The 26,393-nt window shown below is 37.4% G+C and overlaps 1 protein-coding gene across 1 annotated transcript; it reads left to right on the top strand.

The window, feature by feature from the left end:
• The first annotated feature begins 16,986 nt into the window (after nucleotides 1-16,986).
• Nucleotides 16,987-23,805, top strand: mbip (MAP3K12 binding inhibitory protein 1). The gene is made up of 9 exons (XM_008295053.1): nucleotides 16,987-17,106; nucleotides 18,195-18,311; nucleotides 18,552-18,764; nucleotides 19,345-19,441; nucleotides 19,783-19,848; nucleotides 20,248-20,406; nucleotides 20,791-20,888; nucleotides 23,277-23,315; nucleotides 23,416-23,805. The coding sequence occupies exons 1-9, from the start codon at nucleotides 16,987-16,989 to the stop codon at nucleotides 23,521-23,523; spliced, it is 1,017 nt and encodes a 338-aa protein (XP_008293275.1). The 3' UTR covers nucleotides 23,524-23,805.
• The last annotated feature ends 2,588 nt before the right edge of the window (nucleotides 23,806-26,393 follow it).

The raw sequence follows: 26,393 nt of genomic DNA, 5'->3' as shown, positions 1-26,393 counted from the left end.
ATTCATAGCTGGATTTGTGATTTTTGCATCCGAATAATAAAATGCTGCAGCAAACAAAATAAAAAAACCCCTTTCAAACCAAAGAAAAACACAACTGAAAATATAGAAGGCAAGAGGAAACCCAATACGGAACATTGTCAATAAAGTTAGTAAAATAAAACTAAATAAAACAGAACTCTGCCCTAAGTGTCTGGACCTGGGTGTCTACTAGCAACTTAACTGCTACCTTAAGCTTCTTGTATTTATTTATTATGCACTTAGAGATTATTGAGTCATTTTTCTGCAAAATTTGCAATGACGAAAAAAGGAATTCTATTGTAAAAGTGAAGGATATTGCAATGGGCATGATATTTTATACATTAATAAAAAAAAGAACAAGAAAATCTAATATGAAGACATTTCTAAATATTTATCTTTGATTTCTGAACTACCTTTCATTTAAACAAACACCATTTTTACATATTTTTTTTTGGCAGTTTGGTGGCACACCGGGTATACCAAACACTTAAAATCACAAAAAAATATTACTAATTAGTACTATGCTACACTCTATTCCCTCATTTTTTAATTTCTGAAGTTCAAACAATAAACTTTTATGTTGACTATCGTGAATTTGTCCATTAAGATAACAGGTTATAAGGAGAGTATCATCTGCATAGAAGTTAAAGTGAAACAGATGTCGGAGCGTCTTTAGCTTCAGCACTGTGATGTATTTGATTGAAACAAAGTAGAGCTTAGTTAAAACAGGGATTTAAGTCAATCCGAACCTTCAAATGTGATTGGCTCATTAAAAAGTGGGCGTGTATTAGTCATACCTGCATGATAAGGAGCTATGTAAAGATACAGAGCTGCAGAGGAGTGTTTGCTTCTCCACTCACCTGAGTTAGGTTCAGAGGAGAGAGAAGTCAATACGTTAGACCTCAACTACAATCTTCAGAAATGTAAGCAAAGTTTTGCCCACTTGAAATCCACACATACACCTCATATCAAAAAACTGGTTTACCTAAATACTTACATGTGGTCAAGTAGGATTGTATACGATGGTTGTAGCTACAAATGGTTCGTACAAGCTCTTCTGAGGTTTTATTTTACAAAAAGTAAACAAAACAGAGACAGAAGTTTAAAATGTATTTCACTTATGGCGACTTTAGATCTCACAGTGACAATTAGTAAAAGTTGGTAATTATGTAGTAAACAGAGGGAAGTGTTGGTATTTACATATTTGTTTGAGGCTGATTGTTGATTTAAAGCTTCAAGCTTCAGTTTTTACACTGATTTACAAATGTATAGATTTTAAATAGAACATCAAAAGTGTAGCAACTAATAATCTCAACAGTAGTTTATTGAACTCTGTGAAATATTTTGATTTCTAAATATAGTTTATGATTTTTAATTTTGGTGTTTGTACTTGAACACAAGCCTGCATCTTATTTATGGAGTGAAACTGAAGGCATTAGTTTGATTATGATACCAGAGGTTCATACAAACTAAAAACAAAACAACACACACATGAATCAATTGTAAAACAATAACTACGTTAATGTAGGTCAACTTTAACATTAATAATCACTCAAACCGAAACAGAAATCTGCTGCATTGGCTGACGAATAGGTTTTGAAATAAGACAAGTTTGAAGGCGATGCATCAAATGAAGCTTTATTTATGTGCAACAGTAAAGTTATATCTGCTGTGTGGGTGCAGACAGTGTTGGCAGTCAGACTCGAACCATTTCAGTCAGTTCCTCTGAACTAATGAAGTACTTTCCTGGCTGCGTCTGTCTAAACTAATGCAATTACATTGTGTATAAAGCCATCACTCAGTTCAGTGGGCCTGTTGTCTTATATTAGTCCTTAAAAGACTCAGTTTGGGTTTCAGATTAGGGTAAAAGGTGCATTTGAGATTGTGGGGATTTAGATTTGTTAATAAAAATAAAATTAGGATTGGAATGTGGATAGGAACAGATGCTCCTGTTAGGAGCAGCTTCAGACTAAAGGCTTTGGTTAAACACAAGTTAATATCTAGATTAAAATTTGTTTTATGACCAGTATCAGGCACCTTGTACCCGATGAGAGGACGTCTTACTGTACGTATAGAGATTCTGTTTAGAGATTCCAGTCACAAAATGCTCAACTCCACATCAAGTGCACCTGGATGACCTAGGATTCCCTAAATACTGCAAGAAAGTGAAGAGAGATCAGTTTTTTCTCAGCAAATTTTAATATCAAAGCTTATTTCAAGTCTAATTTGTGCACATAATGACTACTTTTAAACAAGTAAATGACCTGCTGTGCACACAAGCAAAAGGTGTGAAGTTTTGGGTTTGTTTCAATACTGTTTTAAAAAACAAAAAAAAGTCTACGAAAATCTTTACCAACATCAAACCACATCTCACACATGGTGCTGTGGTTTCTTTATCCCACAAAATTAGCCCCTAAGTCTGCTTTCATGAGGCTCTATCAGTTTTTTAAAGATTATTTTCACAAGAACATCCTGCAGGACTCCAACTTATTTGCTCCAAAACAACAACAACAACAACAACCTCATCCATCTGTTTCTAAATCTAAAACCAATGCACACATAAAGATTTGCCAATGTGCAAAACTAATGCATGGTAAATATTGCTCCAAATTGCCAGAACAGTTTTACTTTTACATTAGATATTTGGCTATTTTGGGCTCCTTGCTGCAAATTCCCCTTTAAATTCTGCAAACTTTAGTTTAAGATTAGGTCAGATTTCATTAAGAATTTTGATTAAAATCTGGTTAGACTGAATGTCTTGGGCTTCAACTGCAGTAAAGGACTGTGTGGAAGGTCCTCACCAGGATAGGAATTCAAGAAAACGCATTTGTGTGCGCATGTACGCCTGTGTGTGCGCGCCTATGTGAGTGTGTGTGTGTGTGTGTGTTCTCCCGTTAAACATGCCAATTAAAGGCGACCAGACTAAAGCGGACTTGTCATGTCTGTGTACAGTAGCAGCAGGAGTCCTTTAGAAAGCAGCGAGCCATCACTAACCCCGTTAACAGCAGACCCTCCACACCGACCCGGGCGCCGCTGCTCGCTCTATAGGCCTGCAGCAATAATTTCTCCATTTAATCAGGCCTTCAATAGTCCAAGGTTGTCCCTTTTCAAATGTTAAGACCTAAAGTGAATTTAAATCGATTTGCATGTCGTAAACACGAGAGCACTTATAAATAATGTAATAACATTTTTAGAGGAATTAACCCAGAAAAAAACAAAAAACATGTAAAGCATTGAAAGTAGGCGAGAACAGAGCTGGAGAGTCACGCATAACTTAACTAGACTACACTTTGAAGTACTTGTACTTTATTTGGGGGGCTGATACTTTAGTATTCAACTGAGGGAAGTACTGCACTTCTTTAAACTTCATTAAATGAAGAGATTAAGATTTTACACTCCCAACAACAAAATGATCTCCATCTTAACCACCTAAAAACATACAAATATTAAAGCACTCTTACATATTATTACACCATTATCTAAATAATCACTATTAATACAGAACTGATAGGGGGTTTCTAGAAGTTTTGGATTTGTTAATGTCACTTCTACATTTTTTAAAAATTATTATTATTATTTATGTAGCCTTGACTCCACTGTAAAAAAAAATCCTGTTTAAAAAATAAAAAATAAAATAAATAAATATATATACATGCTAGAAAAAAATGTCATAACTGTAAAAAAAAAAAAAAAGTGAAAATAACCTTAAATATCTGTAAAAGGTGATATATATATTTTTTTTAGCAGATTTAAACCAAAAGTTATATTATGTACAGCTTTTTCCTTATTTTTACATTTAATTTCTAAATGACCACTTTTTTCCTACAGTTTTGCTGGATATTATCTGTAATAACACAAAAAGGGGATTTTTAGAAAATCAGTTAAAAAAAAAAAAAAAAAAAGTAATAAACTGAAAATTATCTACATTTTTGGAATTCATATTATAAATAATTTTTCTTTCAAATCTTGGTAAATATCTTTAAAATCACATCATTTTGTGCTGATTTAAATAAAGTAAAAAACAAGTAATTTTACAGACACATGGTGTAAAAGAAGGAATTACCATTTGTAAAAGCAAATGTAAAAAGTGGACATTGTTTACAGGTGTGGCCTGTTTTTATAGTAAACATGTACATAAACACATTTTCCCTGATAATCTGTCATTTAACAGAACAGGAAACAATACACAATAACAGTAAACTGTTTATTGTTTGATTTTTTTACAGTGTATGTATGGAAAAACCACCTGTGTTTATTTTAGAGTGTGGTATCACTCTGTACTGATGTGCACACTTCTTCCAGGCCCACTGATACTGTTGTGATACTGCAGGTAAGAATCTGGGAAAAGTCACTGTAATGCCAAAACAAATACAGAAAAGGATCCCTGCATGCATGAGATGAAACTCTAACACAGTTTATTGCTGAGATAAATAATAAGACTTAACACATGTTCCCAGCAAAGTGAGGAAACTTGAGGAACCCATCCTGAACCCAACAGTCCACCAAGTCGCTCCATCCTCCAGGCAGAGTGAATGAATGGCGACTGGGTGCGTCTCTTTGCAGACTAAAAAAAAAAAAAAAGAAAAAAATTCCTTGAATGTTGCTACACAATAAGCAATCAAGATCCCAAAGCCGAGACATTTGACAGCTTAATGAGTTCAGGCTGCAATCACTTTCAGAAAAAAAAAAGGGGGCCTGGGTCCATTTTAACCAAGAGCGCAGAGCCTTCTATATGAGGCGAGCTGAGAAAAGGCACGACTCTGTCCATTTAACTCACAGCAAAGACGCACATAACTGCAGGTTATAAAAACACAGGGTGGAGGTGGATGTAAATAGGCGCCTGTATATTAGGACCTGTTGAGACTTGCGCGTTTTGTTCGGTAAACCGGGAGAAGGGGTGATATTTGCCCCCCTAATGAAATATGTCATTACGAGGAATTCATGCGACACAAAAGGGGCGACAGTCAAAAATTGCCCCACTGCTGTTCAGTAATTATATAGTTTGCCCTGGCAGCGCCTTCAGGCAGGTGGCTGGTCCATCATGCAAATGGCTTGGCTGTGCCGACATAATTAGCCACTGCGAGCCGCTTAAATTAACAATTAACTAACATGCAATTCTGTGCGCAACGCTGTGGTTCTGCTTTTTTTTTTTTGGAGGCCAATTGTCACTGTATGTTGGATGATTTCTTACTTGGACAATTTACAGCCTATAATGAACGGAAATCAACAGAATGGAGGCTTATATCCTATAATCCTAAATAAAAGAGCTGCATAGAGGCGCGTTTAGGTTGAAACACTTGAGAAAATACTTTTTTTTAAAGAAGGGCACATTTCTGGGATGTCAGGCTGACAGGCAGCTCAGCTCAGCGGTGGTGTCAGGTGTTGATAGTAAAAAAATGGCAGTTTAACAGGAAAACAGCCGTGTAAGTGAGAGTGAATCGAGGCCACATGCTGCGCTCCAGCCAGCTTCCCAAAAAGGTTCTGCTTTTCTAACCTTCTCCACTGATCCCCCCCTTTTTTCTTTTTCTCTCTTTTTTCTTTTTTTGCAGCCTGCGTCCCGATCCACATCGGCCAAATCACGGCCCACCCACTCTCTCATTATCCTCCGCTGCCCTCCGACATGACACGGGAACAAAGTAGACATTAAGCGACATTAAACCCAGGGATGGGAGTAATCAGGAACCCGTTATCTCTTAATGAAGGAAAACACATGCGCAGCGATACACATAGCGGGTAATCAATAGAGACGCCTCACAAAAGAGAATCGGGAGGACCCAAAAAAAAAAAAAAAAAAAAAAAATGCAAATCAATTAGAATCGTTGTTTGCTTTGAAACCGTTCAGTCTATTTCCATTAATTACATGTTCATTAAAAGTAATTCGTCCAGGCTACACAGCAACAGTCTTCCCCCCCTCTGATGGACAAAACACTGGCTCAGGTCCAAGCTGCTTCTTCTTCTTTTTCTTTTTTAAACTATTTAATCTCACTCAGACTTTTATTTTTGGAAGCTGTCCATCTATTTGTGGGTTAAACAAGTCAGAAAGTCATGTTTGAGTTCATTTCAAACAACTTAAAAACTCCACATTCATTAAAAATCAATTTGCGCAGCACTCATTTAGTTTAGACTGAAAAAAAAAAACACTAAACTCCCCCTCTTGTTTAACAGGGGTGTTATGTTCAAATGTTAAAAATGTTTCACCCTCATGATCAGCATGCTATCTTATCTCCCTTTTTTTTTTTTTTTTTTACACAATCTGAGTTGCTTTTACCAAAGGCCCACAACCTCTTGTTGGTTGCTATAGCATTTTCAAGCACCATTCTGCTAAATCCCAACCCCCACACACAGACCTGCTCTGCACACTTGTAATAAATTATCCTCAAGTGAAACGACTAAAAACGAGCCGGACCAAAGCTGGACACGGCCACTTTACTGAATCACACCTCATAAACATTTTCATTTTTGTGCGACTTGACCCCCAAAAGCTTTTTCTTTTTTTTTTTCCGTACAGTCAATGCATGTGTCTGGGTCTTTTGAGCACAAAAAACCTTGCCAGCTCTATGGGCCTCTACTGTTACTGCGGCTCTTATCTGCCTGCTGCTGCTGCTGCTGATGATGACTGATGTTATGCAATCACATTTTGCAAAAACAGCAGTAGACAAAATCTGTAGGCGGCTGGATGCATCTCATGCAGAGCCTCCTCCTTATCCTACAGCCTCAAGTGCAAACATATGGGCCAGTGAGAGGAGCGCTGATTTGTTGATTAATTAAAAATGCTTAGCCCCCCACCTACCCCCACCTCGTAAAAAAAAAATATGCCCCCTAAAAAGCACACAATGCCCAACCACCAAGTTTAGTGGTGAACGAGTGGAAATCTGAATCAGCCTCTTTATCCTATGAGCCCCATCTTTGCCAAATTGAATGCAGATTGGAAATAATTTTTCGCCTCTTGACTTCAGCTATTCACGGCTCTGAATTGGGTTTGTGCGACTGTCACGTTGCCAGAGAAATGTAAATAAAAGCATTTAAGTCTTGAGCAAGTCCTTCAAATTATTGTTGGGCTGTGTAATATTTGGAGGGAGACTGTCTAATGTGCAATAAAAAGGGGTTAAGTCCCCGTAAATAAACCGTCGCGCTGAATTAATCATGGAATCCTCCATCGTTCTTGGCTTTTTAAGCAGCTATGCAGTGTTCTAATTATTAACGTACCTTCTTTTTTTAATACAGTAAAGCCCGTCACACCGTGCTGAAAAACACTGCAGCTTTATGGTTTTATTAAAAACCCTTAATATATGCACATATCAATGTGTGACACAAACTCCCTTCACCTCCTCCAGTGGTTCTCCCAGTGCAGGACCAGTGCCTGCTGTGTTTTGGCAGGAAATCAATACAGGGGGAAAATCTGTTCTAATCATCTGTACATTTACCATCACAATCAACAATCAAAGCCAAGACCTGAATCTTTATTTGTAGGTCTGAACTGAACAATTTTCCCACTGTGAAAGGCAAGCTAAATTAGAACCCTTGGTTCCTGTTAGTAGCTCTTAATGGCTCTGATTTGTGAACTGCTAAATGAGGTTATGTAAATTGATCCTGAATGTAGGCAGAGGCCCCCAGGTGACAGGTGCAGTCAGCTGAAGGTGGGGGCAGGGATGGATGGCGTCATGAGACAGGGAGGAGGAGGAGGAGGAGGAGGAGAGGGGGAGTAATATGGGCCAACGAGAGGCAGATTCACACTGAGCTGAGGTGGATCGTCGTCGGGGAGCTGAGTGAAAAGTAAAATGGTCACATTCCTAAAAGTATGTCAAAGAATGTTTCTTCATTATTTAACACTGCTGTGTGAACATTGGGCAGCATTTATCCAGACATCAGTGATAGATGGATGTAAAGCACATCTGCTTACTTAGAGACACATTAAAGCACTGGTTTGACTTTATATTTCTTTTACTATCTCTCAAAAGTCAAACTTATACGTCATTGTATTAATCTACATCTTCAGTCTAACCCACATATATGACATTTATAAACAATATGTAAACATTCATCAGCTGGTTTAAACACACCAGAATGTAGTTTTGAGCAGGTCTATCTTTGGTATTGATGCATTTGTGAACAGCTTGAGGCACTAAGAACTACTTTACAGTACATAATCAGAAAATTACTGACAACAATTAGGAGTAATTGCAAAGAAAATGGGCTGCAAGGTGGCTTGGTGGTTAGCACCGTTGCCTCGCTGCTAGCAGGTCGCCAGTTTGTGTCCCGGTGAGGACACCCAGGATCTTTCTGTGTGGAGTCTCCATGTTCTCCCCGTGCAGCGTGGGTTCTCTTCGGGTTCTCCAGCTTCCTCCCACAGTCCAAAAACATGTTGAGGTTAATTGGTGATTCTAAATTGTCCGTAGGTGTGAATGTGAGTGTGCTTGGTTGTCTGTCTCTAAGTGTCGCCCTGTGATAGACTGGTTACCTGTCCAGGGTGTCCCCTGCCTTCACCCTGAGTCAGCTGGGATAGACTCCAGCCCCCTGCGACCCTAGTGAGGATTAAGCGGTGTATAGATAATGGATGGATGGATGAAAAGAAAATGTCTTCATAGCACAAGTGTTAACTCTTACAGCTGTCTTTATCTAGGCTACTATCTATGTTGTTTTACACGACTCTGTTTACAGATGACAAATGAGGAACAGTTATCTCATGATTACACGCTACTGTGAAGAGCAACGGTTTTAAAAATCACTTGTATAATGTGATGCATTCTCACAGAGTAAACTATCCAGTAGCATAAAATAAAATTGGCTCAACCTCCATTAGTTAAAACATTAAAATGACAAAAATTTCTCTGCTGTATAATGAGCAATTTGACTTTTGAACCTCTGCATGCATTATAGCAGATATACATGCACTTGTCCTTCTAGTTAAGTAAAATTACACAAAGTCTGTTAAGTGCAGCAGTTTCACATTGTAGTATAGACTGTAAAAGAATTATATTTAACTGTACGTTTTTGAACAATTTAGTGTTACTTTACAGATTTTCCCTGTTTTGTCAAATAAGAGAAAATAAGTAAAAATATAGAAAATTTATTAGTTTACATTTACAAAAGCGCATTTACCACATATGGCTGTAAAATTAAACTATTTTTTAAAACCGTATTTAAATCAACAAAATATATTGTAATTTTACAGAGATTTAACATTATTTAATACATTTTATTTTCCTTTTTTACAGAGCTTGTTTTGTAAATTACAGATAACAATTGAAATCATTGGAAAAAAAAGGATTAATTTATACATTAAAAAACAAATAAATTAATTTTAAAAAGGTCATTTTACAAATCTGTAATTTCACAAATAGTAATTTGTTACTTTACTGCATTTAAAACCGTTGTATTATTTTCTATATATATTGGCTGTTATCTTCATTCTCTGTACATTTTAATGTTTCAGTATTCTACCATCTTTATTTTATTTTTTTGTAGCACCGTTGCTTTGACTGAGCTTTCATTTTGTTGTAGCGTGTATGAAACTCTGACTGCTCCACTGCTGAATCCATCATCCACCTTGAACTTTGTGTATTTACGGCAGCAGCGTGCATTTTCAGTCTTTTTACTAAAACTGCTGCTTTTGCTCAAAGACGACTCGCGCCCCCGACTACATCATCGCTTTCATTTATCATTTGTTTATCATCACTCAGAATATCTCATGTCTTGCTCAGTATGTCTGCTGCTGGCAGACAGCCATGATTCAGACGGGCCTCCATAGTTCTGACTGAGGATGTAATAACAAGGGAACTATCAACATACAGCCTCTCAGGGAAAGACTGCTGAGTGATTGGAGCACTCTGACTCACTGCACTTCACTTCAGCCATTTAGGCTCTGCTGGTTACTGTCTCCGCCGCAAGGACGACAACGGAGGAGATGTCGCTGGTGTCTTGGTCATCCCTAAAGAATGTTGTTTGGGGGAGTTTTATGAGCTGAATACTTTTCCTTACAAACCCAAACATCGTCTGAAATGTCAGACTTTGAAAAGCTGCATTTGTTTGGGCGCAGCAGTGACGCAGATGAATGGTCAACTTGTGAGCAAACCTTAGCTTACATACACATCCAGCAACATAAGCATCACTTTGGAGTTGTATCTCTATCCAGCTAATTAACGTCGGTACTACTCATCCTTCTTTTTTTTGCTCTTAAGCTGCTAAATGCACCACTATGTTCACTAGTTAGTTTGTCTGACAAGAATCAAAACAGTAAAACCAACACAATTAGCAGAAAGATGAGGAACTGCAGTCACGTTATAATTTTCTGTACAGCTTAACTACCACTACTAGTTACCCCTTGCACATTACAGTTAGAACATCTCAACCACTGGACATACAAAAACAGAAATTAGACCAAAAATATATTGAGGGTTGTACTTTCTGCTGGACTTGCACTTGTAATAGGTGCAGAAAAGCTTGAAAAACAACTTTTAAACATAATTCATGGAGACAAAACTGAGTTAAATGAATGGATAAAAAATAATAAACAGTAAAAAAAAAAAAAAAAAGAAGCTGTCAAACAACAACTCTTGGGTGTACTACTGGGTGTAATATTACAATTATAACCAAATACACCTATATATATATAAATGATCCAGAGCAGCTACTGGTTGGAGTCTCTTCTGTTGCCATGTGAATTTTTGCTAGTTGCGTTACTTCGTCTCGTCATATATGAGACAGAAAAAAAAAAAAACCTAATTAACAAACAACCAACGGCACACATAATGGAAAACCATCTGAACATAGGTCAAGCATGAGACCTCTTGAATTACCCCATGCGTGTGCAAAGGAACCTGTATAATTAAGCACATGGAAGGGCTCGACTGTCGGCGAGCGTCGTCTTCCCGTCGCTGATTGGAAATGTGGCAGGAACAGCAGTGTGCAGAGGTAAAAGCCAGTTAATAACTTTATGAGGATCCTTAGCACTTTGTCCATATCATTAATGCGCTTCACACTCAGAAGTGGCTTAAAGCAATAACCTGCCTGCCTACCCTTGTGACTAACTTTCAGTGGAGGCTGTATTGCAGAGGAGTGTGGTGTTTTCCTCGACGCATTAACTCACTTTGGTCGAGCTGCGTTTCTGTCTCTGTGGGTACTGAGCAGTTTCTTTTTTTTTTTTCAGTCTGGCTTTGGTCAGTGTTGTGTTTTTAGCCATGATAGTACCGCAGCTCTACGGATGGTGATGCTGCTGATCCCAACCTCTGGATGGGTTGCCTTCAAATTTTTGTTTTGTTTTACAGACATGAAGTCTCCAGATGAGTTGAAAAGCAAACAACTAATCAGACTGCAACAATTAATCAATTAATTGTCAACTGAGAAACAAATAAATCGCCAATTACTTTGATAATCAATTAATTGGTTTAAATAATTTCTTCTCATTGCTGCTTCATAAACTGACATATTTTGAGGTTTCTTTACGTCTCTGTAACAGTAAACTGAATGTGTTTTGGTTGTGGAGCAAACAAGACATTTCTCCAGATCTTGGGTTTTAGGAAACACTGATTAACAGTTTTCACCATTTACTGACATTTTATTGTCTAAACAACAATTTGCATAATCGAGAAAATGATCAACAAATTAACCAACAATTAAAATAATTGTACGTTGCAGCCCTGTTTATAAGGGGCAGTCATTAAGTTTTGGTTTTTACACTGTTGATATCCCAAAAAAAAGAAAAAAAAAAGCTAATTCAAGATGTCAAGTTTACAGAACTGATGATTACATGATAAAAACAAGTTAGTCGCAGCCCTACTGAGTTCTGACACGACATTAACACTTCCACTTGAGTTAAAACTTTTCATTTAATAGCACCAGCAGGTCAAAGCTTCTGTTTGTCCAGTCCTGTAGTTTTGTTTTTTTGTGCTCATGACATACTCAGCTGTACTCTGTGTATCCTCCTCATGTTGCATGTAAACACAGGAACTAGTGAAGGAAACTGGATGAATCCTCACAGATTCGATGAAAGGTAATTTATGCACTCAAATATTAGAGCATAGTGCAGTAATAGTAAATAGTACACACGTGCATGTTACCCATGACAATGAATAAACTTTGGAGATCCCCAACTTCCCTGCTAGCACCATTTATGGTTGACATTTATGATTTTTAAGCATCATGACAGCAAAATAAAAGCCCTCCACTACAAGTAAAAAGCATAAAAACATGCAATTAAAAAAAAAAAAATAAATCCTATTTAAGAAAAAGCACAGAAGTATTAGCAGCAAAATGTGCTTAAAGCATTCAAGTAAAACTACCATTTGGATCTTCTGACTCACGGCTTATTATACTGTATGTGACATCATTAGATTATTAGTTGTAGCTGCTGCAGGTGGAGCGACTTTGAACTACTTTACATCCAGTTTTATACAAAGAGTCAGCAGGTGAATCTGGCAGGTTTTCAGATGATTAACAGGAGAGCTGTTTCAGCTTTTGGACTTTTTCTCTCATCTTTGATTTTTATTGAGATATTGGATCGATCCAACATTTACTGAAATGAAGAGATGTTTAGAGGGTAAAATCACCTTTTGGTGGAGCTGTTGACAGTTTATCTGAAACATGAGCCCCACTACATATTGCTTTTTGTAAGACAACAGAAGTCAAGTAAGTAGGAAACAACTGGCTTAGCATTTAACAACGCTAATCACTATAATTCCAAACAGCTAAAAATCTAGATCCTAAAAGCAACTAAAGCTGTCAGATAGTGGCAGCCAAAGTAGATTATTTTCTCTCTGAAATGTAGCGGAGGGGAAGTAGCATACAACGGAAATACTCCAGTACAAGTACCTCACAGTTGGACTTATGTACAGTACTTGAATAAACGAGGAGTTCATTTGCAAAAACAGATAACTCCATCTACACAAAGCTTCAGAAAATCCACTTTTCCATCGTCTACCCGAGACAACATCAATCAAACTTTTAAGTTATCTCTATTTTTGTCATTTCTACTGAGTCAAATCCACTCAACTTCAGTTTGATTGATTTTATCTCAAGCAAACAACAACAAAAAAGTTTTCTGAACATCTACAAAAATTGAGTTTTTGCAAATGAACTCTTCAAATGTAAATTAGTTAATGACAAATAAGTAACCCCCCAAAACTATGACTAAATATGCCCATAAACTGGTTGAACATCACCATGCTAGCATTGTCACTGTGACCACGCTAACATGCTGCCGTACAGTCTCACTAATTCAGTATCATGGCTGTAGCCTTGTTAAACAGTGACAAGTGAAATAAACGTTTCAGTGTGTTTTCTGATGTCCTCCACTGTGATATTTTTATAATAATTACTTAAAAGCACTGCTTCCACACAATCAGCTGATCTGCGGGAAGCTCATTCCCAAGGCCACAATAAAAAAAAAAAAAAGGGCATACATTTAATTATTCCTCTCGGGGTAAAACGAGACAAAACCTTCCCGCTGCAGTCCACTTGGCTCTCCACATTGTGCTCCCTCTTTCTCCTGACCCTCCTGTCTGGCCTTTACTCTGTCTCATGCTCTGTCAACATCATCTGCCACCGCGGAGCAGACGGACTCAAAAGCAGACCTTTTTACTTTCCTGCAGGTGGCTGATGTGACTGAGGCAAGAGGCAGCAACAATCCCTCTTCACTCGCTTCCCTCCACCACCACCAGCACCACCTTGTTTCCTGTATAACACAAACTCCCTCTCCCTGCCAAGACCGCATTCTTGTGAATCAAAGGAAGGAAAAAAAATAATTCTGGCTAAGCTGCTCAGAGGATCACTAAGGCATCTTGGTAACACTTTTAACAATTCTCGGTAGCATTTCTAGGCAGCGTAGTAATAAATGGTTCATTGTCACTTTCTGCTATTGTGAATCCTGGTGTGGTTGCATTTTTTAAAATGCTCGACATGCACCTTAAAGCTTACAAGCAGATGTAGTAGCTTTTAAAGCTCACAAAACCAGCAAGACTTACTCAGCTTTGCCTTTTGTTTGTGGTAGCAAATGCTTGATAAAGACTTGCATCTGTGAACAGTTAAGACATGTTTTTTATGAGAGATCTGTGTGTGTGTGCAATCACATACATTTGGGTATGATTATTCAGATTCAGGTTCAGATTTGTTTATTTGTCATATGCAGGTTAATACACAGTCGACTATGCAAGTAGATGTTTTGGACAAGAAGAACGTATTAACTTACTGTCGCAACACAAGAAAAACTACAACGAGAGAAACAGTAAATGCAAAATATTGCCAAAAGTATAAAAAAAAATAGGAAAAACATAGATATTAGGGAAGAATATATAGACATTAACACACTGAGTTTGTCTATATACTTGTGCAGGGTCCAGAGCTTCAAAAAAAAGAAGGGAATGTAAACACTTGCAGATTATTGATTACATATATATATATATGTACAATTAAATTTCCCTTCTGGGATAAATAAAGTATTTTTCATTACAGCTATGATAGAACATGCAATCATCCATTAACAGTTTGCACAAGTTATGAGTCCTGACAAATACATTCATAAGCACAAAGAAACGTCCCTATGCCTTTAAACTGTGTTTATAACGTTTTTAATGTTGTTATTTATGTACTCCTGCATTGCTTAAAAATACTAAATAGGAGTGCTGACGTTAACTATGTTGTTAACTTCAACTAATTTTAACTTGATGATTGGTAAATGAGATTTTTTTTAATATCAAAAGAAAACAAAAGTCAAGTTTTGTTAGTTTGAAAATACATTTTTTGGGTAAAGTTTTAAAGGGTTCATTTAAGTGCATTAAGTCTTTCCCAGTGGTGGAAAGTAACTAATTACTCAAGAAACACTTGTACTTTTAAGTTCATACTACTTTATGTATTTACTCACTGCATAAATTTCACAGCTATAATTAGCACTTAATTACAAGATCAGCATTTTACATTAAAAAACAACAACAAAAGAGTAGTTTATAAAATATGATGCATCAATATTAAATATACTACTTCAAGTATATAAAGTGGTTAAACCAGTGACATAATTTGAGTGTTATTTAAGTTGATGCATCAGTAACAATGAATAAGCAAAGTAATGCATTATTCATTGGGGCCAGTCTGAATACATGCCTTCACTTTTGATTCTTAAACTGCATTTTTGTTGCTAATTCTTCTCTATTTTTATTGCTGTTAAATTTAGAAAGCAGGGCTTCAACTTCCAATGAATTATTTTGAATAGTGTCGTGCTTCTGTTTTACCTTCTTCTTCCACCACTTGTCTTTCAAATTTTTTTCAAAAATAGAACATAATAGGATATAAACTGCAGTACCAAAAATGTTGGTTTAAAAAAGTTAAATAACAAAATGTAAAATATCGAGTTCAAGTATTTTTTTTTTTTGGCCTCACATAAACATCTTGCTAGTTAAAAGAAGGAGGGGGGGAAAAAAATCACAGCTCTTGTGTCTGCAGCCAGGCAAATTAAATGAGCAGTTTTTTAATTTCTGAGCTCCTTGCTGTGTGGGAACATTCAGCAATGGCTCAGCATGTCAAACCATGTCAAGTGTTACAGTTCCCTTCCTGTTTTGGGGGGAAAAAATATCACCCCAGAGATGAATTAAACTAAAAAGGCTTGTCTTCAGACCCCTTCCTAAAATGATTAACCCTTCTAAAGAGCATTATTGAGTTCTGAGTGGTTGTGCCTTCTCTTTGCCTGTAATTGTTCTTTTTCTGTTGTTGCCTTCATCAGTCTCTCTCCTCATTATATGAAAAGAAGAGAAAAATGTCTGAATAGAGGAGGGAGATTTTCCCACAGTCACTCAACACAGAAAAATACGCCATTGTAGCCAGGTTCCCATCCCAATGCCCTGCTGCACAGTCCACCGTGGTCAGAGGGACAATGTTCTTATAATTGAGTGACCGTTCTTTCTCCTGCTCGAGAAGCAAGAGATGGAGAATATAGTTAAATGCAGCTATAACTCTCACATTTGAGTGAGTCCAGTCAGCGGGTAGCTATGTCCAAGAGTTTCTAGTTTGACTGCATAAAGCAGAGTGAAAATCCAGAACAACAGCTCAATATAATTACTTATTATGCAGCTGACCATATGCTTTTTCTTTCTTCTCCTAATGATAGTAACACTACTCGCAAGATTCTACATTTATTCTACAACTGTAAGGCAATGACAATCCAATATATTTACACAATGAAATTCATATAGAGAGCAGTTTCAGTGTGCTTATATATAATTTAAAATTGTAAAAATAAGCTTAAGGGGCGCTGTATATATAGGCTGTATAAATTAGCTTTTTTTTTTAAAAAAATGAGAAACGTGGGCAGCTTTTGTCACTATGAAATGTACCATTTTACTTAGAAAAAGCACTGTTTTTTGGGATTACGGCAGCGTAAAAAAACCAAAACATTTCAGTTACAGCATTTTTTATTTTTCTGCTTCCAACATGTAAAACCTTGTGTTTTGTTTTGGGTGTTTTTTTTTGCTTTTGAAAACGTAACCAGCAGTAATTTGATAAAAGAAAAATTAATCTTTTTTGTTTCCATGTTGGCTTTTGAGTCCATAAAAAAATCATCTAACAAGCTTATTTAATGGTATCTGATCATAGTCAGAGGTTATTCAAAGTACTTTACAGGCAAAGGTAAATAAAATGAAACTTAAAAAGCAACATTTTAATATTTAGTGCTTTAAGTAGCATGTTTTTTTTTGTTTGTTTGTTTTATTTATTTTTTTGCTTCTGATGGTGTGGAAACCAGTGGGGTTTTGTTTTATTTGCTTTTGATGACGTTGTTTTTTGTTGTACTGGTGTAAAAGTGGCGTTTTGGGGCTTTTGACAGCATACAAAAATTTTTTTTAAAAATTAAATAAGAATGTTAATGGCGTACAAACAGCGGGGATTTATGGCACTTCTGGCTTTCCATACCGTCCACGTCCTGCGCGCACACACAGCCGCAGTTGCACAACCAATCAGCGCGCAGCATTCTGGGGCCGTTCAACAGCGATGGCGGAGACAATGAAGCCAAGTGGAAACCACGCTCCTCCCAATGAATGCAGCAAAATGTCCAGCTACAGGGGCTGCATGGAAGTGATACTGAAGCTGCTAGCAGACTTCGAGAAAGAGGTTTGTCGGATTTGTTTAAGCTGCGCGACTCAGACCCCGTCGGTCCTTTCAGCCCGGGTTGTTAGCGAGCTACATGCTAATGTTTTTAGCAACCTGCTGCATTAGCCGGCACCCACCGTCCATTCAGTGACACAGTAACTACATATTTCGGAGATGTTTTTGACAAGCAAAGCAGCTGTGCTTGGGTTTCTGAAAACTTTAAATGATTTGATCTTATTTGTGACAAGCTTGCAGCTCCGTATCTGTCCAAACTCTGCGAGACAAGACCCACATCAGTTAAAGCAAAATTCCAATTGTATTTCAGCTGCATCGCCATTAGCACCCTGCACATAGCTCATTCTCTGGCTCATATTCTTGCAACCTGGATATAATGCAACTATGTAGTACATTTTCACACAGTAAGGCTGTTTACTTGTATAATTCAGTAAACACAGTCGGTGATGTCTGGTCCTGCCTTTTGTGTGGAAAAGTAGGAATAAAATGCACAGTGGATGAAAAACACGATGAGTAGTCTTGAAGTTTTAGAACTTATAAATCTTCCTCCACTTGCTTTATCTTCCTAATGTATGTGAATTATTATCTGTAAGCATTAGCAGTGGAATCATGGGCATCAACTGTTTTAGATGAAGGTTTTTAAGTAGATATTATCAGTTAATCTGCGATTATCAGTTATTTTTCCAAAATAATAAATAAAAAATTGTATCAGTTGTGAAAATAGTAAAGCTCCCAGAGGCCACGATCATATCTTTAAAATGCCTGATTCGTCTGAACAGCAATGCAAGCCCAAAGATATTCAATATACAACAACATAAAACAGTGAAAAGCAGAATATACTTGCTACTGAATACTACACTTTAAAGAAGCAGATCCCAGCAAATTGCTTGTATATTTCGAGAAAATGACAAAGCCTTTAACCGTAATAGACAATCAACATGGTAAGTCTATTTTCAAGTCACAGACTAATCAGCTAAGCAAGTTGCTTTTATTTTACTAATGCATACATTGTCTTGTTGCTGTGCAGTTTTAGATTGACTGCTGTATCTGTTCCGTGCAGTGAGGTCTAACACTATTTGTGTTTTGAAATAAAGCTCAAATTAGGTGATGCTGCTTTGAGAATAGAAATCAACCCCAGTGCTGTGAATCTTCAATCATCTCCAGCTGCTCGTGTTTACAGCTCTTTGCTGGAGCACATCACTAAATTACAGGTAAAGAGGTTATTTCAGTTTATATCTTTCTGATCTTGGTAAACTGGATAATAATTTTGGTTTAAAATTTTTTAAATAATTTGTAATAAAGTTATTTAATAATAATGTTTAAATTAATGCCATTGTTATTTGAGATAGAGAAAAAGCATGTTAAAATGTATCTGAACAGGATTTGTTTGCTAATAAGGGTTTTTAATTTATAGATATCTTTTTTCCTTTTTGCTCCTATTATTTGAATAGGCTGTTTCAGAAAATCTAAAGACAGTGGTGGATAATGATGACGCCGATGCGTTATCTATAAAGGACAGCGCGTCAGATGACGCCGTCACCTCGTCCTCGGTGAAAGAGCAGACACCTGCGCCGTCTGAGCAGCATCCCCTCATCTCAGAGGCTGCGGAGAGCAAGACGGCGGCTGATGACGTCATGGTTCAGATCCGAGCCGGGAAGTCAGAGGTTGGTCTCCGTCAGCAGATCTGTCAGCTGTTCTGGCAGTGACATTTCAGAGCCCTCTTTACACTCTGTCAAGCAAATGAATAATCATAAGTAATTGCTCCCGAGGATGTGCACATGACGTGCAGCAGTGAAGCAAATGCTTGATGGAGACCTGATAAGCCGAGTTCGACAGAGAATAAGGGGTCCTTTAGTGCTGTGGTGGGGTAGAACAGACCACATTGCTGGAGGGTTTTGAGAGAGGGCCAGGTCCTTGATGGATTATGAAGTGGATGCTCATTACTCTGAGATTGCATGTGGATGAAGGACAAGAGGCCCCATTCTGTTGTGCATTTATTTTGGTAGCCAAGCAAACAGTATTCATATTCCATCATGTGATGATGGCAAGCAATTCAACTTTTTTGGCTACCTGGAATAATTTCCTACTGCATTTCTCGTTCCCTGTAATGTAACTGCTGCACGCTTTTATGCCGCGGACCATTAACATTAAAAAGGCGAAAAACATTGCATTCTTGACACCTATCAATAGCTCATCAATCCATTGTGTCTCATTATCTGTGTTGTGTCTTCATTGTAACCCTAGATTGAGCGAAGAATATCTGCATTTATGGAGCGCAAGCAGATGGAGATCAATGAAAACAATGTGCGCGAGTTTTGCAACGTGATCGACTGCAATCAGGGTGAGAATGGGAGAGAGGTTGGGGGCAGGGTGGAGAGGGAGCCTGCACACAGATTGCCAATGTTTGGGAGAGAGCTGATTTCCACAGGCGAGAGGTCAGGCTGAACTGCTCCAAGAGTGGGACTGAAGTAGCTAACACACTCGGCCTCAAAACACAACCCGCTTAGTCCAGAAAAACACGAGACAGAGGACCTTTTTTAAATTCAAAGCCTGTGTGAGACACCAGTAATAGAAATCAGGAGGAGCGATAATTAAAGTGTGATATATACATTTTCTCTTAATCACATTTAATTACATTTGGAAATTCTAATTGCAATTTATGTCACATTTTATCTTCTGCAGAAAACAGCTGCGCCCGAACAGATGCAGTTTTCACTCCTTACCCAGGTTTTAAAAGCCACGTAAAAGGTAAGAAAATGTGACATTTCTTAACGGCTTTATTTAACCACCATTTTTGTAATTAAATGCTCTGATGCAGTCACAGACCAATAATCCTTAATAAAGCATGACTTTTCCAGAAATGTTGATTAGTAATTTCTGGCTTAATTAATACAATTCAACTCCATTGAAACTCTTACATTTCTCATCGGGAAAATCTTTTTTTTTTAATTTTTTTTTCAGCTTTCACAAAACGGAAGTGCTACGCAAAGCTCAAGCAGCAATTGTCACAGCATTATTAGAAATATGAAGAGTCTTGTAGGACCTTCTGTTCATATGCATGCTGTGTAAATGGCCTATTACCCTGTTTGAGATATTGTTAACTAGTTTCTGGTTAACTGCTTCTGTTTATGCTCCTTGTCTCGCCAGTCACGCGGGTGGTTAATACATACGGGCCTCAGACTCGTGGTGGGGGAGGTCAAGGAGAACCTGGGGAGCAGCAGAGGGGGCCGATGGCAAGAGACTGTGGAAATGCGGCTATAGAAGAGCGACTTCACAACATCGAGACTCACCTAAGGCTCCCGACAGGTGAGAGAAGGCAAAAAAAAAAAAAAGACAGTTATAGTACTGCTAGTGAAATTATTGTCTTTTATGCATGTAGTGTTATATATGAGCACTTTACTGTTATACAGGATAGAATCTGTAACATTCTAAAACGTGCATATGATGGTATTGTGTTGGTAGTGAGGTTTTTTTTTGTTAGCCTTTTATGAAAGATAAATAGCCAACCTTTAAAAACAAGCCTGTGGTTAGTTTTGTCCTGATTTGATGCATAAAATCAGCTACTTCTTATTACCATGCTTCTTTTTAGACTCAGACACATCTTATTTACAACTCCCTAAATGTGAATTTGTCGTGTACAATTATGACTATTTAGACTTTTTTAAATAATTTGTTTTTTTTGTTCCTCAGTGGGTCCAGTTCCACTGAATGTCTACCAGAGACTGAAGAAGCTGGAGGATCGTATCCTGGAGTTGGAGGGACTCTCACCCGAGTACTTTCAGTCCTCGGTGAGTCCTCTGGCTTTAAATCCTAAAGTATTTCTTGGCATTACTACGCCAGTCCCACAGGAATGGCTTTAAGAGCTTTAAGGAATTAAATATAGGTTATAAGTCATTTCTGACTCTTGAAACAGTATTGTACAATTTCTGTGTTTTCCTGTTGAGCTAGTTATGAGTTTATGAAAGAGGAATATCTCCAGTGTAGCAGATATGACTGTATGGAATACCATTATACAACATATCACATGGTGACACATTGGGACACGCTTTATTATGATTAACAAATTTGGTTATTTCAGGGCCAGAAGTGGTAGAATTTAGAGTTTAGAAGAGCATAAACTTCAACACAAAACTTAACAGAAATGCTTTTGTTCATTTATATTTTACATATTTGTCACTGAGTGTTGATAGGTTATTGTTTGTAGCCAATCAAAATGTGCTGTAGACACAAAATTGCTCGAGTCTCTACAGTGGTAACCACAAATCAGAATCAAATTAAAGCATTTCATTTTTTTTTTATCTGGGACCAACAGAAGATACAAAAGTGTCCCTATTCTGTATGTTTTCCATCTCTTATATTTGTGCTAGGTTATGCCAGCTTCTCTGCTAGGGCTGAACAATTTGGGGTAAATGCCTCATTGCGATTTTTGCAGTCGCACATGAGATACCATAGAAAACAGAAAGAGGGCAGCATGAATTTGTAAGATCACAGCCACTGCATTCTAAACCTTGGATCATTGCTTAACACATCCTGAATTACAGCCTTAGTAATTTGCTACTTTTATTATTTTAAATTGCGATTCTGATTTGAAATGAATTAATTGTTCAGCCTTAGTCTCTGCTATTACAAAGTGACAACCATATTCCTCCCTTGATGCTAATTATTAGCAGATGCTACATTTCACTGAAGAAGTTCAACCAAAAGAAACTTCCCTGAACTCATGAAGGCTCCTCCCTGTTCTGCCACGTAATCCTCATGGCCTGCTCTGATTGGGCAGTTACTTTTTTTAACAGCCACTTTACCACCAAAGCGATGCGTTTCAACAATAAATGTTATAGAATCGAGAATAAATGTAACGATCAGCTTTCTCCTTCATTTTTTAAGTACTTTTGTGTAGTTGAGTTGGAAGTGTAATCTTTGAATCCCCAGTAGAATCACAACTAGTTTTCTCGACCTAGCTAGTTTGCCCTGCTTAGCGGCTTTAGACACTATTTCAGACGTGGATTTACACTGTCCAGGTGATTAGCTGTCCATAAGTATTTTTACTTTATCCATTTAATGCACTGTTACTTTTAAAAAACTGCGACATAGAATATTGGTTTCAATCTCTTCCAAAACTAAGTCTAGTCGCGGAGAGGAGTTTGTGGGTGATGCTAATGGAGTTTTCTCTGTTATGCCTCGATGCTTAAGTTACACTTATTTCCATCAAATATGGCTATTGGTTAGATTTACTTTAACATGTGGGTCATGGCAGACGGTTCATTTGAGAAATGATGACTTTCAGCTGCTTCTTAAGCTCAAAGGATGGCAGTAGGTAATTTATTGGACTTCATTTTCAACCTGTCAGACATCGGCAGAGTCACACAGACTCAAATTTCCCATGCTGAAGGAGTCTGTCCAGCGTGTTAGTTATCTAAGTGTGCTTGAGATGCTGCATGTCTCTTCATACTGGTATTTCTCAGCACAGCATGCTGCTTCTGTGAGTATGCTGCTCTCCATCTGCTTTTGACTCACTGCATGTTTGTGTGAGCAGAGCAAGAGATGTTGAGTGTCTTTGAATAAACTGATGAGGATGGGGTCTTTTATATTCGGAGTCCCCCACTCCCCTCCTTCCTCCCTTTTTTTCCCCTGTAGTTTGGTATTTGCTAAAAAGCTGCACACAGTTGGCCCACGAGTTCAGCAGCAACCTTTTAATACTGAACAGTAAAAGGAGCTTCCTTCACAAATTATTCAGCAACTTAAAACATATTGCTTCGAGCAGTTTTAACCACATAACAGCCAAGGACTTCTGCTCCTTCCCCATGTTTACCGTCTCTAAATATTGTCAAAAGATCCAATAAAAGGCAAAATTCAATTAAAACTATTTCGAAATGGAAACATGTTTTATCTGATTAATCTTCTGTGCTCTACATTCTGCTTCTATAAATAGACTTATTTTCATTTCACTAAGTGGACATTAGGAAATCACAAGCCTAAGTTTTTTTTTAGTTTGTAAAACATCCTTCTGTTGCGTCGTGTCTTTGTCGCCGAGTAAATTCTTTTTCAGGACCTTGAAAGACATTTAAAAGCAAAGTAAGAAGGGGAACAGACAAGTGCCTCAGTCTGCGTCTCAGAGCTCAAACTGGTTCGACTAATTAAGGTCTAACGTGTGCTTTACTTGTGCGCTTGTTTCCTAGAGCCACCAGCTCAAGCGACTAAAGACGTCCCCGGCTCAGGTCTGGAGTTTTGTTCGTTTCTTTTGACGATATTTTGTGAAAGGAGGTTAACCTGTTTTGAGTGATTGATCAATTTTTTTTTTCCTACTTTGTCCTTCAGGCCTGCAGTCTGACGGAGCTGGATGAGAAGATCAGTGCAGTGAAAGCGGCACTGCTGAAGAGGGTGACTGAATATGGGCCTGGATATGGAACCGACTGTCCACTGTGATACAAGCAGAGGCACAAACCGATGCTCCAAACATATATATATATATATGTATATATATATGTATATATATATACCAGCTGGTTTTGTTTTTTTTCATTCCGACTATTCTTACTATATTTGTCATTAAAAACACAAACTTTTCATAAGATCGTCATTTGATGATGTTGTGACACCTTTTGATATTAAAATGTATGTAAAAAAAAAATGTTTTCTCTATGTAGTTTTCTAGTTAAATGAAATATCGTTGTTCTATAAATAAAAGTAATTTTTCCTTCATGAAAACTTGCATTCATAAATTATTCATGACTTTTAATATATTAAATCACAAATGTCATGTGTAACCAGTTACTGAAACTAATGCTGCAACTCATTTTCATTATCGATTAATCAGATTTTTTTTTTCTCTATTAGTCATTTGGTCAATAAAACAACAATAAATGTGTTATTCTGACCAACAGTGTAAAGCCCATCAAATACACTATCATACCATTGAATTTTAACATTTGAAACACTATAATCAGTGATTTTTTTTTTTGCTTTAATTATAGTTCAATAAATGAACTGTTGCATAGATAATACAACACACTGAGCTAAACCTTTAGGTAATACAGGAAATAGACATTAAAATGAATTAATATTGAGTCTTTAACATTTTCATTTTTAGTGCCTAATGATGTGAAGGTGTGTGCGTTTGTCAGTGTGCCTGTGTGTAATTGAGATGAATCAGAGAGAGAGAGAGCGAGCACCTGATTTATCTGCCTGACTGCTGTGTGACGATGATAACCCCTAATGGTTGTCATTATAACAAATGACCTGATTACTGCAACTCTGTTTGGAAAACATATTGGAGACCCAACAAACCAGCATTAAATGGGACGCCGCTGCGTTTGACACTGTGACATGTTCATAAAAGGCTTTTTTTTTTTTTTTTTTGTGGCGTAGCGCTTTAACTGAGCAAGTGGTTGAAGCAATAATTGTGGGGGTAAATCTGGAGGACTGTTGCGTCATCTTGAACCAGTTGTGTTTGACGGAGTTTTGTATTCATGATCCGATTTCAGTGGTGGAGGGAGGATTTAAATCCCTAAGTAACAATACCAATAAAAGGTTTTTTAATTACTGCACAAAAAGAAGTCCTGCATTTAATTTCATACATCAGCACAATGTATTAAAAAAAGAAAAAGTAATCCAAAAGTACTACAGAGAAACACCCCCTGTGAGTACTGTTATATTATTAGATTAATCATACTGAATACAATCGTAATTGGTGAAGATGGAACTAATTTCAACTACTTTATACACAATTAGGCAGTTCAATGGTTCTCAACATAGAGACTGGGTCCCTCCAAGAGGTCACACAGAAAATCTAAGGGACTATAAAATGATTATGGAGGTAGGAAAAAACAACATCATTTTACTTTTTCTTTCTTACAATGGAAGTGAAACCATGAGAGACAGTTAGAAGGGAAATTTCTCTTTGAAGTTCTGACAATTTATCCAAAACGTGATTCCAACTAGACACTAGTTTTCTGCCTGATGCCAAGTTGAGAATTTAACAAGAAACTATATTTTGTCACATGTTTATATGCGAGATTTTACCAGCATGACTTTAAACGAATCGTTTTAAACTCAGGTACAGATGATCTGAAGGCTATTTTATTTTACTCGGTTGTGTTTTTGTGTTTACGCACTTTGACACAGTATTTTTGTGTATTTTAATGGTCCCAAGAAGTATATGAAATAAATATGAACTAGTAACATAGCTGTTCAATAAATGTAGAGGAGTACAAGATACAATGGCTTCCTTTAAAATGTACAGAAGTACAAGTTTGAAGTAGCATAGAAGGGAATGACTCAAATAAAGTACAAGGGCTTCAAAATTGTACTTGAGTACATGTACCTGATTACCATGTCTAAGGCTGTCTGGGCCAAGTTTGAAAGAGAGGAAAAGCAATAACTTCCTCAATGACATATCCACCTCTTTCAAAACATGAAACTCATAAAGTGATTAATTGCAATAAAAAAAAAAAAAAGGTTGTTTTGAAGCACGTACCTTGACCAGTTCACGGCTGACGAACTGAAAGCAGACACAGACTGTCTTTTAGAGCCACTGGATGGAAGTTCAACATGTTTTAAAACTCAAGTGATTCAATGATTCTTCTCACTGAATAAAAACGGCAATAATAAATGTCATGTTCAAATTAATTTTCCTGCAAACTGACAAGTACAGAAAAACGCAACTTTCTCACGTCTTTGGGGAATGACTGTAACTCCCTTCCTTTTCTTTGCTGTCGCTCTTTGTGCGTCTTGTCAAGATTTATTTCAGAGTTGATTGATGGAGTGACCTGAATACAACGGAAGACGTTGCATTGTGTTTTCTCGGAAGATATTTCATTCTTAACGTGGAAACGGGGAGATTTCTTTTCACCCCCGTCTTTCAGGTGTACCCGGCTTGTTGGGGTCTGTCCATCTCTTGCTCATAGACTGGAACTTTGTGGGCAACAAGGGGGCCACAATGTGCTGGGAAGGGGAGCACTTGAGCTGTGGCGATGTGGATGTGGGGAGGGTGGGGTATTCTCATTGTTCCCCGGGAGCTTTTGTCTCAGACACAGTCCCCTTATGAGGGTTAATGAGGACAAATTGGTCTGAGTGTAACAAATGGATTATGGAGCTGGACAAAAGCTTGTATTTTGTGGGCTGCTTTTGCTGGGATCCACCCATCATCTGCCCATTAAGCCTAACGCACTGCCTGGCGTCTCCATGAAGTGGCTTACTAAATATCTCATTATCTTTATCCTGTCTGTTTTATTACATTTGCACATTATTCACGCAGCTTTCCACAGAGAACGTAACTAAAATGCAGAGCTTATATC

The sequence above is a fragment of the Stegastes partitus genome, unplaced genomic scaffold, assembly GCF_000690725.1.
Source record: "Stegastes partitus isolate 25-593 unplaced genomic scaffold, Stegastes_partitus-1.0.2 Scaffold1017, whole genome shotgun sequence".
Lineage (NCBI taxonomy): Eukaryota > Metazoa > Chordata > Actinopteri > Pomacentridae > Stegastes > Stegastes partitus.
This window is presented reverse-complemented; position numbering and strand designations above follow the sequence as displayed.